This window comes from Hyperoodon ampullatus (assembly GCF_949752795.1).
Source record: "Hyperoodon ampullatus genome assembly, chromosome: 4".
In the NCBI taxonomy this organism is placed as follows: Eukaryota; Metazoa; Chordata; class Mammalia; order Artiodactyla; family Ziphiidae; genus Hyperoodon; species Hyperoodon ampullatus.
This window is the reverse complement of record NC_136917.1, coordinates 62,491,063-62,507,790: the sequence shown is the minus strand read 5'-3', so window position 1 is coordinate 62,507,790 and position 16,728 is coordinate 62,491,063. Positions and strand designations below refer to the sequence as shown.

Sequence of the window (16,728 nt, the reverse complement as noted above, 5' to 3'; positions counted from 1 at the left end):
GGACAGCTACAGATTGCTAAGCTGCTGCACTGCCAGTGTCTGGGACACTCACGTGAATCCCAACAGTGTCATCCTTCAAGATGACTTCACTTTTGCCCTTACTAGAAATGCATCCATTCTCTTTCGAAGTTGGTGTTTGAATCTATACTCAGAATGCTGCTCTCAGGACCAGCACACCTACTGTAAAAATCATATACGCACCTGAGAGCAAGACCTTTACAATGAGCACCTATCATGAACCAGGCATGAAGCAGGGTGCTTTGGTTACATGACCTAACATAATTCTCTTCACCACCATTATTTTACAGATAGGGAAAACCAAGGCACTGAGGAGTTATGTGACTTGCCCAGGTCCCATAGCCAGTAAATGGTAAGGTTAGGATTCAGGATCCTTCTACCTAGCTCCAAACCTGTACTTTTCTGCCATCACACCTGGATGCCTCCTCATTATAAAAGCCCCTCAACACATTCTTAAAGCAGGGCACTCTCTATGTTCGTGCAGCGGGTCTGCAGTCATAGTACTTGGCACGCCACATGCTCTCTCCGCCTCACCCCACCCTCAGCTACTCAGTGCCAGAAGCCAACTGACCATGTGTGTCAGCTGCCGAGGAGAGGAAGGGGCTTTCTGGGTCTAGGAGAGTGTTTCTCAAGACTGATCTAGGAATAGCACATCAGAATGAGGTGGCTTTCGTACACATAAGGCCTGAGAACCCCTGAGTGTGGGAGAGTGTTCTAAAATTCCCCCCACGTGCATCTAAGGCTTGAAGGCCATCTCAGGAATGAGCGTGCTTCTGACACAGACCCATGCATAGGCATTCCTGTGTGTCTGGTCCACGGGGGGCACAGAAGTGGTCCTGGATGCCACTCAGCCGATCTGTCTGCATCCCGCTTGCAGCTCAAATCACGTGTGAACCCAGTCTCCCACAAAGCTGTGCCTCAGGAAGCAGTGAAGAAACGTTGCTGAACCAGTTTCCAAACCAGAAGTGCGCCCATTTGTGAGCTGCAGGATGCAACCTGGCTGACAGTTAGCTGTAGTTCTCGCATTCACAACCCGGGGACAGGAGACCTGGGGAAGGTCAGGACAGCTGGAAGTGTGAAATGAATGCAGCCCTGCATAGCTGTCAAAGGATCAAGCTGTCTGCGGCGGCTGACTGACCATGCACACACACACTCGGCAGCACCCAGCTAGGCATTACCTACTTCACCACCGGTGTAGAAGTCAGTGTTTGTCGGGTGAACGACAGCATCACTGTCGATCGAGGCAATGTCAGCCTGTACAACTTGCAACTATAACAGGTAAACAAATGTATATCAACTGTGTTGGACCGAGACCCACGCACAGGCACATTTACTAAGGCCCCAATGGCAGGGCTGGCCTACCTGGTCGATTCCAACATATGAGCCAAAAGGGCAATCAGTCCACGAAGTGTGCGCACATGTGGATGGGGGTGAGGAGAGGAGGAGGAGGAATATCAAATGTGACATGTTTAAATTAAACATTTGAATGACAAGTCCAAAAAAAGAGAAACAGACACATGAGATCATTTCCAAAGGTTAAAAGAAATAACAAAACAATGAATGCCCCACTTCACTTCGCAAAAGCCTGTAAGACTGGCACCCCACTGAGAAGGCTACTAAAACATGGCATCTGTTTTTTAAAAAACGTGGACTATCAGGCGAACCAAAACAACAAGTTTCTCCATTTTATCGGCAGTAGTCACCTTTTAGGGTTTGATTTTTATTCCTGTGATGTTCATCATTTTGTCTACCTTCGAGGGACATCTCTTGAAAACTGAGAAAACAGTATAGATGTGCTCAGAGGAATGCCTTTATTTTTCCCCCTCGATGTGTAAAAATATTTTTCCAGCCTACCTCTTATTCTGATCAATCTCATTTTTATGTATTTTACATATAAAATATACTATGGATAGATAGGATCCTAGTTTTTTCTAGCTTGTGGGGGTTTTTTTGTTTTTGTTTTTTTAAAGAAAGTATCTGTTTAAGGCAGTTAGAAAACAAGTTCAAGCAGGGCATTTTTGAGTCCCAGTTCTCATGTCTTCAGCCCACTACTGTACCCAGTTTGTGTGGGTCGGGCCTGGGCTCTGGCATGAGCATCTCTCCCGGTAAGGAAATCTGCCATCTTACAAAGGTGGCCGAAGATGGGAACTAAAGATACACAAAACATACCTAAGTCAGCATCAGGCACAAGGCTGCCTTGGTGGGCACCTGCTAGCCTGTTGCCCCTGCAAGGCTCACAGCTAAGGAAACAGGAGCCTTCATTGTGCCCTAAGCTGACAGTTCTTCCCTGTAAAGGTGAAGCCACAGAGTGGGACACCTGAGGGGTACCCCTCAGCTTGCCCTGAACCGTCCACCCTCCTGTGCAGGGAGATGCCATGGCTCTGGGGCAGTTTTCCTCTGGAAGAACTCACTCAGAAAGAGATATTGCCCTTCTTTTTAAAATCATACACAAGCCAAGTAATTCATGAAGGTGGCACTCAGTCATATACTGTTTTCAGTTGTAGAAGAAGTCGAAGTGACAGTAGGTGGTAAATTTGGGGGAAATCAATTTGCTGGTGGATTAAAGACAACTTAATAGTATACTGATACAGCTTAATTGTCTCCCTTCTCAAGTGTTTTCATGCTTTGTTTGTCATTTCTAATTAAGGCTTAAATGGAGAAACTATCATTTTGTAGTTACCTGAGATTTTTCAGTTCTTAAAAAAAAACAAAAAAAAAACAAAAAAAACACAGTTTTAAAAAATCCCCCCCGGGTAACCAGCAGTCAGTGTGATCATTATGGAAGAGAATTTAGATGGCAATATATTTATAATCAAGGGGAAAGCAGCCAATCGGGCTTAATAAAACATAATCAGATCATTCCCATTTGGAATGGCTTGAAGTAAGTAGACATTCAATGTCTACCCTCAAACATTAATCTAGGTTTTGGGAATTTGGTTTGACCATCTTAAGTTTGAGAAGATGAAAAGCCTAAATTCTGGGTTCCATAACTTTTCAACTGACAGCTGATGGTGCCAAACCCCATCCCCAATTACCTAGGTCATCTTTAAGGTCAATGTCAGCATTGGTAGGATTGATTATGGCCTCCACCTCAAAGCCGGCTAAATTACTGATTTCACTGTGAATAAGGTTCAGCTGAAAAGAAAAGCATGAGGTGGGAAATAACAGGACAGCTGGGAAGTCACAGAGACGTGAGCCTTGGGATACAGATGAAGGGCGGTGGACACTCCAGGTGCACTGGGCACAAAGGGGAAGAGGGAGTCACTGGCTAAACTGAATCCAAGTCAAATGAAAGACTCAAATGCTACTTGGGATGCTAAAAAGAAGCAAGCTAGGCTGAGGCTCCAGAACGTGTTTGCCTGGTGATGCCTGGGACCAAAGGGAGGCATAAGCCGTATCAGGCTGGTGGATCCACTTCCCTTGAAAAGAACTTGTGATCTGGGGGCCCAAGTACAGCAGCTATCAGGACCCAGAGTCAAGTACTCATTGCTGGGGTAGGGTGGGGTGGTATATGTGACCGTCCCCTTTTTTGAGCACTGGGATGGTGCGGAAGTCCTAGCTGGTTTGGGCAAACCCCTCGTAGCTCTACCATTCTCTTCCAAGTGGTCATGGGTCTTTGAGGCTGTCCCCATCACCGTGACTACTAGCTGGCTGGCTCCTGTGCCCTGCTCAGGGGTGGTGAGAAGCAAGAATGGCCTGTCACTTGGTAACATCTAATTTTACGTGCCTGTTAGTCATGTAATACTGAAGTTCTGGCCAAACCCAGGAAGAGACACAGCAGTTCTCCAGCAAGACAGTGTGTCTTTTAAAGTGTTCACGTTGTTGGTGAGGCTACTCTGAGGCCCAAGGGGTAGAGCATTGTCTTTGAGTGAGTTTTATGAGTAACCTACCAACCTGAGTCTTTGTAAAGAACCGCTGAATGTCCTCCCTCCCCACTGTTACTCTGGTGCCATGGCAACCCTCAGTTTGAGAGGAATCCTAAGTTCTAGATTGGCTGTCAGAGGGCAGGGGGAATTAGCTGGCCCAGGATCCCCTTCCTGTTCTTAGGTCCAAGCGCCTGCAGCTCAGCACTCACACTCCCTCAGGGAAGATGGCTATTCTTCAGTGACAGACATTCCTACCAGATGCAGCAGAGAGCAATGCCCAGAGGAGTGGATGACCAAGACCAACTGCAATCCCGGCTTGGGGAGCTGACCGCACCCTCAGGGCCCAGCAGGGCAGGCACTTAGGTTAGTCCAGGCTCTCACTCCCAGGAGAGGGCTGTGTGCAGACACTCGGCTGGGACGCTCTTGGCAACTGAGCTCCAAGTCCCTGAATTTCTGGGGCCAAACATTTTGTTGAAAACAAAACCAAACAAAAAACCTGATGTGCTATAAGCAGTAGAAATATAAACCCACATTTCTGATTCCCAGACGCAATCAGCAGATTCTCAAAAAAGGGACCTGCTTAGACTGAAAGTTGTGGAAATGAATTTGGTCTTATGGCCGGGGGAAGGACTCTGGCTAGGCCCTGCCACAGTGTGGTACGCCTCATTTTTAGTTAGGGCTCGAAGAGAGAAGAGGTACAAGCTCTCTCCACTTGGACTTTCTGGGGTGTGGTTCCCAGCACTGCAGGGTAATTAGGGGCCAGCCACTGGCATTCCTGAAGCTGAAGGAAGCCCACTGGGGTGCCCTCACACAGTGAAGCTCTCAGAGCACAGGTCCTGGTGCCAGGACAGAGGCACAGAAGAGACAGCATCAGGGAGAGGGTGCTAATGGTGTTGGCTCAGGGGGAAGGGGTGTGGATGGGCAAACAGTGGTGGGGGGCGGGGGTCAGGGTCTCAGAGTAAGGCAAGTGAAGGTTTAGGGTTCAGGACAAGGGTGAAGGGTTTGATTATGGTATCATGTAAGTACTGCATATGACTTCAAGCAAATGCTGTTTATAAAAACTCAAATTAAGCCAGTACTCCCTGCTCCCCACCAAAAATAAAAACCCACACTGTGTGAAGCAGCAGGAGATTGTTGGGGGAGGAAGGGAAAGGAGAAAAAGGGGAAAAAAACACTTCACTTGGTGTTATGAATGAATACACTTTAAAGACATCTAGGAGATTCCTTTTTTGTTTGTTTAAAAACCATACATGTTTAAATCTTTAAACTTCGTAATATTTTTTTCTAATTGTATAGACACTTCTGGATTTGTATTCAGAAATGTCTCACCAGAAAATCAGCTACTGCCATGGTCTCTGATTCAACTAGTCGGGGAGACCTTGGTAGACTGCCTCTGCCTCTGCCTGGGGAGCACGCCCCCCGCTCTTTAGGGCTTTCTGGGGGAAAGTGCGGGGTTTTGTGGCCTTGCTGAAGCGAGGGAGCGGCTGCTAACAGAATTCCCAGCTGACTCAGGGCTCATCACCTTCCCTCTGAGCAGAAGCAGCCCCGCTCTTGGAAGCACTGAATCCTGCACATCAGGGAGCCACTGCCACCAGCATGGAGAAGCCCCAGCTAACCAAGTGCAGTTTCACTCTCACCCACATCATGCTCTGCTGGGTACCAGGCTCAACAGAAGTCCTCAGGGTGAGGGGTTGAGCCACAAAACAGTATTGCTATTAAAAATGTACAGTTATAGAGGACTATAAAGCATGTGCTTCGGAGAGGGGGGCGGTCTGTGTTTGTGTGTTTGGGAGAGGAATGGGGAGGGGAGAGGACAAATTGCTTCAGGCCCTTTGCAAAGACAGATGGGCAATCATCTTGGCTTGGGCAGGCTGGCCCAGGGGGCAGAAGCCAACAGTGATCTGATCATCTGGTCGTGAAACAAGAACAGAAGCTCCCCTGGACAGGAGAAGGATGAGCAGAGGCCACGTATACACATGCCTGAAAAGGATCTCACTGTGCAGAGGACACACGCCAACAGGCCTGGCAGGCCCAGGATAGATGCCCAGTCCTAGGAGGTCCCAGGCCCCCCTAAGCCCACCCAGGGTCAAATCCACCTGGGCCTCTTAGCCAAAGGGGCCCACAGCTGTCTGAAGCACATGGCAGAGCAGGGGTATTTGTGGGCTGGGAAATCAGATTTCTGGGAAACTGTGAAAATTCCCAAGTTTAGTCTGATTTTCTGGGAGGGAGGAGGGTCATTAATGATTTCAGAATGTGAATAAGGTGACTACTTCCTTGTCTTAACATTGGGAAAGATGGAAAACTAAGTTTTAAATCACAGAATGGTGAATTTAAAGTATCTGTGAAGATTGCTGGCCACTGGAGAGAGTGCCAGTTATAGAGCAGAAAGGGGGTCCCACTTGGCTGCAGGGTTGGGGGAAGGGGACTGAGCTAAATGTCCTTCAAGATCTCTTCCACCACAGGGACCTGATGATGCTCACGTCAGTGGGCTCTGCTGGAGCCAGCCTCTGACGTCTACAGTACCCAGTCTCCCCTCGAGGGGTTATGCCCAGTTAACCCTTGTTGTCTACTCCTGATGTGAACTCGTTAGGCTACAAGCTCCTTGAAGGCAGAGTGCAGGCTGCCTCCTGCCCAAGGGCCATCCAATGCCTCAGACAGTGCTTGGGTTTCTGTAGGCCCACAAACAGAGCTGGAACTGAATGTCAAACATCCAGACACAACTTGAAGATGAAGTGAACAAACCGCTTCCCTGAAAGCAGGGCCAATGGAAAGGCCAGAGCTCAGGAACTGGGCCCTTGGCCTGGCTGGGACCTGAGGTGGCTCAAAGCTAACCTGGCTATCCTGGAAGGGAGGACGGCACCCACCACTGAGAGCAGGTCGGGAGGCAGCCTGCCCATGATAAAGGAAGGAGCCGGTGGCTTGGGGCTACTGGATGGACATCTGGCTGCCTTGACATGACCTCCTTGGCTACAGGAAATAGTACAATCTTTTTTTTTTTTTTTTTTTACATATGTGATCAGAAATTCAATTTTAGGAAATAAATGTGATTTTTAAAGATTATCTGAGTGACTTGTTAAGTCTAGCCTGTCACTGTCCAGACTAGCCTGTTCATATCTCTCATTCCCTTACAACGGACAAGGAAGACTTCTTTCCCTGTGCCCACCACATAAAATGCAACGCTTTTCCTGTCCCCAGGGTCCACTTTAACTAAGGAGAATGGAGAGGTGAGGTCTCCCACAGAACTGTTTCCACTTCCTCATGGATCACCATGTGTTCCCTGTGGCCTGCTCCAGGGCCCATTCCTGCCCTGGCCTCTGGGGTGGAGAGACTCCTTCCTCTGTGCTATGCTGCCAGCCTGCATGCATTCCCCAGCCTGAATTCCCCCAGAGGCCTCAGGCTTGGAGGTGGCATCTGGTGGGTTTCAGGCTAGAATGTGCCACACAAAGACAAGGACCCTGTGGGCACTGCTGGAGGCCCAGAAGCATGGCTTCATCAGCATCAGCCATAGGGTGGAAGAGGGTGGTGGGCCTTTCCTCCTCATTCCTGCTTCAAGAGCTCCCTCTCTTTTTACTGTTCCCCAGCCCCTAGGACTAGGGTGTCTGGATCTGAGGAAGAAAACCCACGGTACCTACCCCTGCCTCTAGTGGCCCACAGGGCTGTGGCTGCGATCCTGATAGTTGGGGAGGCACACACGCATGCCCTCCTGACAGTTTTCCCAACTGCTTCTAATAATACTGACTCTTCCAAGGAAGCCTACATCACTTACTACCACTGACACAGATTTATAGAGATATACATTGGAAGTACTTTTTTTGGACATTAAGCTTTTTAAATCTCTGAGAAGAAGCTGAGAATCTCCACTGAACCACAAAGCAAACACAGTTAGTCCATTCAGATTCACAGCACTGTTTCCCTTTTGAAAACAATTCAACAACGTGTGTGAATACTGGGTAAAATCAGAGAGCAATGAGGGTGGTTACTCCTGAGACGTCAGTATGTGAAATACATTATCATCAACAACAATTAGATCCCAGGCTCCTAAGCCCTGGGCCAGCTTCTCCTGCAAGTAGCTTAGCAACTGTGCCTTTCAGGGCTGTAGCGAGCACAGTATCACCTTTCTGACCTCAGCTTGCTTTGCACTATTCCAGCATTGGTTTCACTGTCACAGGTGGAAAGTAAGACTCATAAAACACAGGGCACCATACAGTCCCCATTGTAAAGGACCCTTTCTGAAACACTTCCTAAAATCCAAGTCAATATTAATGTCTGTAATAGTGACATTTTAAAATGTGCTTTGTGTAAAAATTCCTATGTGTCAGTTTGACCACTCTGGTCCCTTTTGCACTAAATGCCATGACTTTCACTCGACAGTAAAAACTATTTATAAAGGGCCAGAAAGTCCTGCTTCAAAATAACGCTCTCAACTATGAACACTTACTCCTTCTCATGCTGCAGGGCACAGGGTTCCAGAAAGGGTTGCTAGGACACTAGCTTCTAACAGGGTGCCCAGGCTGACTTGAGATGATACTTTATTCTGTGACACCACTTTTGGGGAGACACAGTTTACTCTGCTAAAGGGCACCTGCAGGGCTGGATTTAGGGGTAGCTCATCCTGGATGTGTGTGTCCTGGGTCATTAAGCTGGAAGCAAAGGGAAGCCTTGTGGTAGTTTGGGGTTCTGTTCTCACCACTCACACCTGACTGTATGATACGGGAAAGAAGGCAGGTGTTCTTTCTGGCTCTGCACTCAGCCCCTTCTCTCACGTCTGACCATGTTACACTGGGCTCCAGTTCAACCCTTCAGGCTCTCCCTCCAAAAGTCAAGATATCAAAAAGCCACATTAGTTTTGCTGTCAAGCCTCCATCTTCCATTTTCCTCTATCTCCTAAATAATATTAGACAACATGCCAGTGCTTCTCTATAGCTTTTTGGACTCTCCCTCCCCAACCGTGAGTGGAGTATAGTCAGTATTAGCTGGATTTGTACTTTCTGGTACTTTCCTGCTTGTGGTGCCTGGTCCTGAGGCCTGAGACCAGGCCGTACCCAAAATGGAGGAGATGGCACTGCTTGGTTGCAGAGGAGCTAGCAATGTGTCTGCAGTCTTTGCTGCCTCCCTTCCCTTCCAGGGCTTGTATGCAGCAGACGAGGCCCTGATCCCAAGGCCAAGAAGGGCATCTCCATTTGTACATGGACATTTGTATGGCTGAGTATGGCTATTCCGGAAATCCAGCAAGGGGGTGTGAGGAGTTCTGATTTGATGCTGGCTTTGGGGTAACCAGCAGGAGAGAGCAAGAAGAACACAGGGAAGGGAGAGGCCAGGGTCAGGGCACGTGAGAGTCGGGTACGGGAAGGAGTGAGGGAGAGGGTGGACCCAGGCACTGAACTGTTCTACCTGCTTAACAGGTTTCCAAGTCCTGGCTAATCGTCAGCATTAGGGATCTGAAGCACACTGGAGCTAGTCCTAAATTGCAGAGCTTTTTCGCACTTTAGTTCAAACCAAAGCAATCTGGATGACAGGTCACGTTAACTTTCAATATATTACCCAAAGCACAGGTTAAAGGGTGTGAAAGTAAACCCAGGTGGTTGCCTTCACTGCTGAGCTGAAATTTTATAAATAAAAAATATTTTAAACAAAAACTTTCAAAGCCCCAGACCTTAAGATGACAGATAGTGCTGCTTATTTTTTCCTTTGAAAAATGCATACAAAATACAGATAATGGTTATAAAATGTACACTGTAATGGTTATTTGCTGGAACACAGAGTCCACCACAGGAATTGCATCATGAAAGCCTGAATGCAATTAGCGACAGGAAGAGGGAGGGGGAGAAGGAGCATTTGCAATGACATGAGCAGGAGGACTGTGTCACTGAGATGCAAAAGAAAACTGACAGTGAGGTTTTAAAAATGATGCAGCTTCAGAACCAAGTTGTTCACCACATGCAAACTAAAAGCTCAAATCCATGCCTTTAATTTTTTTTAATGTAGGATAAAAAAAATTCAGAAAAGTAATTCCCACTCTCTCTCCACCCCCTTTTTTGGTGTTAACAGAGAAATATGAACTCTCATTCTCAGGTCTTAAAAGCCTTTGCATCATTTTTATTTTCAACAAAAATGAATCATTTGTTACAAAACCATGGCGTCCTGGCAAATTTGCATCACTGGGGCGGCTGAAAACATATTGCCCACGGTTAAAACAAACAAACGATTGGCTTGAGGAGTCCTCAGGTGGCACAGTGTGTCTAGCAACAATCCCGCCCCCTGGATCAAGGTTCCACCTTCCGTGCCCACCGGAACACCTGGGCTGCCTGCTAGATCTTTCCCTTTCTAGGACCCAGTTTTGACTTCCAGCTGCTTTTCTGGGCAGGACTACAGGATGACCAGGTCATCCCATATACAAAGCTCCTTCCACAGACTAAGCCCAGGGTGTCCCGACCCCCACAGGAGCTGCGGTCCCTCTTCTTTACCACCATCTCCTCTCCCCGCCTGCCAGTCTCCCCTCAGCACCCTGTCCAGCCCTCCCTGAGTCCTCTCCTAAAGCCGCCCCAGGCCCCACTCTCTCCTCCAGCCCATGAGGCCAGGAGTGGTCCTCAGTCAGCCTTCCTGCTGGTGGAGGCACCCATCTGTCCCAGGGCCCGCGAGCAGACCGGGGCCCGTGTTTGCCTACCTTCTGGCCGAGGAAGAGGCTCTTGGTGGAGAGCACAGTGAAGCCATCGGCGGGTGTGCCCTCGGTCGTGCTGTCAGCGCTGGCTGCCTTGCTGACTTCTCCCTGCTTCTTCTTGCACAAACAGAAGAGTCAGTATGAGGCCTGCACAGATGGAGACCACGTGAATCTGGGCTTTTCTAACAGGCAGGTGAATGCCCATAATACTCAAGAGAAAACAGGAAACTAAACCACTACTAGTTCTCAGCATTTTTCAAAGTGGGGGCTACAGGCTTATTTTGAAGTCCAAGAGTAAAGAGTGCTAAAACTGTATTTTCATCACCTTTATAATCTTAAAAAAAGAGCTACCTAAAGGCAAAACTTCACAGTGATAATTTAGAACAGAACCACTTGCATAACTTTAGACCAAGTAAATGTCTCTTAATTCAGGGTCTTCACTTTCTAGATGCCTGTACAGTATTCACGTCTGCAGGGAAAAACCAAACTGCTCTGGATCCTTAGTTCTCAAAGAGCCAAATATCAGACCAAGGATCATCACCCTCCAACCCTCCGAGCCCAGGAGGTAAGACTCTCCCACACTCTTTCATTAAGACCCGCCTTGGAGAAGGAACCATATGGGGGCTGTTGGTGAGCCTGTCTGTCCCCTTGAGATGCCCCACCCCCCTGCAGTAAGCATGGATCTTGGCAGGCTCTTGGGCCTCTTTCCAGCATCATTCAGACTGAAGTGTATGTCCTCTGGGGTTTCCAAGAGCCTTGCAAAGGTATGCTGTGTAGAGAAGTATGATTACTTTCCAGATCCTCTGCTGCCTAATGTACTTCCTCCTGAAGTGGATCTGCCCTAAGAGTGATCTATGCTTGCAATCAAGGTTTCATGCTGGGTCTCCCTTCACAACCATTTCTCCCACTTCCCAAGAGTGAATATTAGCACCACCCTTCAAGTAGGGATAAATGTCTTTCTCAGTCTTTTATTTCTGTCAAGGACGAGGCTTGTATTAGAAATGGATATTTTGGCTCATTTGGGGATTTTTTGCATTCAGATATATTGTGGAGTGAGAAAAGTGGGCACAATAGCAATTTTTGTTTAGGTACTTTTTCCTTCCCCCAATTATTATCAAAAAGGACATTACTCCTGAGGATGGTCCAGTGGGAGCAAATCAACAAAGTACGGGGTGAGAAATATTATAAAATATATAAAATATGATAAATGGCCATGGCTTCCTGAAGGAAGGATCTGGACAGAAAACTCAGGGCAAGGCCCGTGCCCTATCCATTTTCCCTTTTAATACTCAAATTCATTAACATATTAATATTTTTACTTACACTGAAAAATAAGGTCTAATTTTACTAAGTGCTTTAACAATAAGGACTGCTTTGGCATTTAGGTTATATGGCTAACCTGGAACATTTTCCATTAATTAAATGAGCTAAATTTGATGCTCCAAGATTTTGATATAAATGGTAAGACAGAAAGCATTTTAACAAGAAACATGGTATTAGCAAAGATATAGTAAAATTATCACTATTTTGGTTTCCCTAACACTTCAAGTGTATCAGATTTGACAGGTATAATCAACAATTGCATGGTAAGTCTTAGTAAAGCCTTTTTGATATACTTTCCAGGAAATAAGAAAAGCAAAGACGGGACAACAAATCCTTTCACGAGTCAGATGTTTCTAATTCTGTGCTTTCAACAAAACTGAAGAAATACCAAACTGAGTTAACAGCTGATAGACCATTAAAGAAAAGACTGATGGAGTTTAGTTAACAGTAATGTACCAATACGGGTTTCTTAGTTGTGATGAACGTACCAGGGTTATGGAAGATGTTAACAACAGGGAAACTGGGTAAGGGATATTCAGGAACTCTCTATATGGGCTTTGTAACTTCTGTAAATCTAAAACCGTTCTAAAATAAAACATTTATTAAAACAAATTGATGACAGAGTACTATGTGATTGTTGGCATGTAACTCAGAAAGAGTTCAGAGGATTGAGCGACGTTGCTATAACAAAATCCTTTCCAGTCCCATTTAATTACTTTTGTGAACAAGATTTCCCAGGCACTTATACCTATAAATAAAATATAGGATGATGGCTCATTTTTACAATGAGCAACATTCATCTTAGGGTACTTGAGTTAACTGAAAAAACTATCTCCATGCATCCCATGACATGATACAGTTCCAAAAAAATTTTACTTCCTCCTTAATAGTTAAAATTAAAATGTGTCAAGTATTTCAGTTTGATCAACTGTGTATTATTAATACATGTGATAACTATCCAATCCTGTGGAAACCATAACATTTAGTGCTTTTATGATCACAAGAAAATTTTTCAAAATGAATTTAAATTTATGTACATTATTTTTGTTGCGCAAATCACTAACATACTACAAGCAAAAAAACAGTGTTACATTAGGATAAAAATTTGTGGGGCAAGTGAAAGGAAAATAAGGGCTCAAAGGAGTAAAATTATATAAATTTTCCAACTGTTAAAGAAGAGCCTGTTTGTATATTTTGTGGTATATCAAATCATCACAGTAAGTAGATTTCTTTGGATACATTTAAATGATGAAAGAGTTTTCTTTTTAAATTTCAATATGTATTGTATATCAAAATTATACCCTTTGTAGTAGATATTTAAATTTATTATGAGAAGTTTAGCTGTCAAATTTTAGATGTATGAGCTATGAAGATTTTCAAAACTGCTTTAGGAAGTATGCAAGCAAAAAAGTTTTAAAGCCACTACTCTACCCAGTGAACACCATTCGTACACGAGGTGCTCAGTAAATGCTTGGGAATGAAATGCAGTTGCTAAGTAGATAAATATTTAGTGCTTCTGCCCAAGGATACTTGGATTTGAAGAGGTCAGAAAGCCCTAAATAATAGAATTTCAAGCATCTGGGAATTGGAGCTGGTTTTACTGGGAGGAGGGGACCTGAAAGGCTCCCTGTGCCCCTGATACAAGTCAGCAGCTGCCTACGCAGCCAGGTTATAAAGCTTAACCTGTGATAATTAATACTGATAATTTTCAGCAATGATTCATTTGCATATGGTTACCTGCAATAAAGCTGTTGCCCCACACTGTAAATTGGTTCAGCCACTATGGAAAAACAGTATAGAGGTTCCTCAAAAAATAAAAAATAGAACTACCATGTGCTCCAGCAATTCCACTTCTGGAAATATATCCAAAGGAAATGAAGACACTATATTGAAGAGATATCTGCATCCCCATGTTTCATAGCAGCATTATTTACAATAGTCCAGACATGGAAACAACCTAAGTGCCCATCAACAGATGAATAAAGAAAATGTGATACACACACACACACACACACACACAATGGAATATTATTTAGCCATAAAAAGGAAGATAATCCTGCCAGGAAGCTGAGAGTTCCAAATACGATGAACGCAAACAAACCCATGCCAAGACACATTATAATTAAAGTGGCAAAAGTTAAAGACAAGGAGAGAATCTTTAAAACAGCAAGAGAAAACCTGTGACACACACACACACACAAAAACCCCATAAGACTATCAGCAGATCTTTCAGCAAAAATTTTGCAGGCCAGAAGGGAGTGGCATGATTTTTCTAAATGCTAAAAGTAAAAAAACCTTCCCACCAAGAATACTCTACCTGGCAAAACTGTCCTTCAGAAGTGAAGAATACAGAAAGAGTTCTCCAGACAAACAAAAGCTAAAGGAGTTCATCACCACTAAACTGGCCTTAAAAGAAATAATAAAGGGACTTCTTTAAGCTCAAAAGAAAGGGCACTAATTAGTAACAGGAAAACATATGAAAAGTACAAGTACCTTTGTCACTGATAAAGATAAATATAAAGGTGGTAGATTAATCACTTATAAAGCTAGTATAAAGGTTAAAAGACAAAAGAACTAAAAATAACTGTAACTACAATGATTAATTAAGAACTATACACAAGATAAAGAGGTGTAAAATGTGATGTCAAAAACATAAAACATGGAGAGAAGAGGGAAAATATAGAGCTTTTGAATGGGATCAAACGTGTTATCAATTTTAAATAGACTGCTATAAATATAAATTGTTATATATAAGCCTCATGATAAGCACAAAGCAAAAGTCTATAGTATATACACAAAAGAGAAAGGAATGTAAGTGTGCCACTAAAGAAAATCATCAAATCACAAAGGAAGAGAGCAAGAAAAGAAGAAAGGGGACTTCCCTGGTGGCGCAGCGGTTAAGAATCCGCCTGCCAATGCAGGGGACAAGGGTTCAAGCCCTGGTCCAGGAAGATCCCACATGCCGCAGAGCAACTAAGCCCGTGCTCTGCAACGAGAGAAACTACCCCCATGAGAAGCCCATGCAACACAACGAAGAGTAGCCCCCCCTCACCGCAACTAGAGAAAAGCCCAAGCACAGCAGCAAAGACCCAACGCAGCCAAAAATAAATAAGTAAATAAATTTATTAAAAAAAAAAAAAAAAGAAGAAAGGAACAGAGGAACTATTGGATTGGCCAAAAAGTGCCTTCAGTTTTTAAGTAAAAATAAAACTTTTCATTTTCATTTTTCATTTTCACCAAGAACTTTATTGAACGACGTATTCAACCTTTTGTTCCACTACCCTCTGCCATTGTTCAGGCAACTTCATAATTCCATCTTACCAAAACTTTTTATCTTTTTTGAGCAAAGAACTGTTCCAGGTGCCTTTTACAGTCTTCCAGGGAACTGAAATTTTTTCCATTAAGAGATTTTTGTAAAGACTGAAATAAATGGAAATCTGAAGGTGCAATGTCTGGTGAATACAGTGGATGAATCAGAACTTCCCAGCCAAGCTGTAACCGTTCTTGCCCAGTCATCAAAGAAATGTGCGGTCTTGCGTTGTCCTGATGGAAGATTATGAGTTTTCTGATGACTAATTCTGGATGCTTTTCATCGAGTGATACTTTTCAGTTGGTCTAACTGGGAGCAGTACTTGCTGGAATTAATCGTCTGGTTTTCCAGAAGGAGCTCATAGTAGAGGACTCCCTTCCAATCCCAGCATATACACAACACCACCTTCTCTGGATGAAGACTGACCTTTGGTGGGTTGGTGGTGGTTCATTTTGCTTGCCCCATGATCTCTTCTGTTCCACATTATTATACAGTATCCACTTTTCATCAACCATCACAATTTGTTTTAAAAACGGAACGTTTTCATTACGTTTAAGTAGAGAATCACATGGGGAAATATGGTCAAGAAGGTTTCTTTTTGCCTACCTTATGTGGAACCCAAATATCAAAGGGATTAACAAAACCAAGCTAGTGCAAATGATTTTCAATGCTTGATTTGGATATTTTGAGTATGTCCAGTATCTCCAGCGTGGTATAATCTTGATTTTTCTCAATTAATGTCTCGATTTGATTGCTATCAACTTCAGCTAGTCTACCCGACCGTGGAGCCTTGTCCAGGGAGAAATCTCCAGCACGAAACTTCGCAAACCACTTCTGACACATTTGATCAGTCACAGCACCTTCTCCATACACTGCACAAATCTTTTTTTTACGTTTCAGTTGCATTTTTACCTTTCTTGAAATAATAAAGCATAATATGCCTAAAATGTTGTTTTTTCTGCCATCTTCAGTATTAAAAAGGCTACACAAAAATTTACCAATTTTGGGGCTTCCCTGGTGGCGCAGTGGTTGAGAGTCCGCCTGCCGATGCAGGGGACACGGGTTCGTGACCCGGTCTGGGAAGATCCCACGTGCCGCCGAGTGGCTGGGCCCGTGAGCCATGGCTGCTGAGCCTGCGCATCCGGAGCCTGTGCTCCGCAATGGGAGAGGCCACAACAGTGAGAGGCCCGCGTACCGCAAAAAAAAAAAATCACCAATTTTGATGTCTTTTATAAAATGCATGCTGATATGACAGCTGTCACAATACAATCTAACAAAATTTTTTCGAATGAAGTTAAAGACAACTAAGTGCTACGAGAGCCATCTTATGGAAAAAACCAAGTGAACCTTTTGGCCAACCCAATACAAAACAGCCAAAAAACAATTAACAAAATGGGAATTAAGTGCATACCTATCAATAGTTACTTTAAATGTAAATGCACTAAATTCTCCAATCAAAAGACACTGAGTGGCTGAGTGGATAAGTACACAACACCCATCTATATGCTGCCTACATGAGACACGCTTCAGATGTAGGGATATACACAGACTGA

The 16,728-nt window shown here is 44.6% G+C and overlaps 1 protein-coding gene across 4 annotated transcripts in view; it reads right to left on the bottom strand.

Annotated features, from left to right (window-relative positions):
• The window catches only part of MACROH2A1 (macroH2A.1 histone), a 71,237-nt gene that overhangs the window by 16,371 nt on the left and 38,138 nt on the right, over positions 1–16,728 (bottom strand). The window contains exons 4-5 of one of the 4 annotated variants that reach the window (XM_079704128.1): positions 10,549–10,659; positions 3,054–3,153 (exon numbers count right to left, since the gene is read on the bottom strand). In XM_079704128.1, the coding sequence (XP_079560254.1) occupies positions 3,054–3,153; positions 10,549–10,659 (211 nt within the window). Of the gene's footprint in view, positions 1–1,196; positions 1,288–3,053; positions 3,154–10,548; positions 10,660–16,728 lie in introns of all 4 variants that reach the window. The other 3 variants (XM_079704130.1, XM_079704129.1, XM_079704131.1) reach the window with 3 other exon arrangements.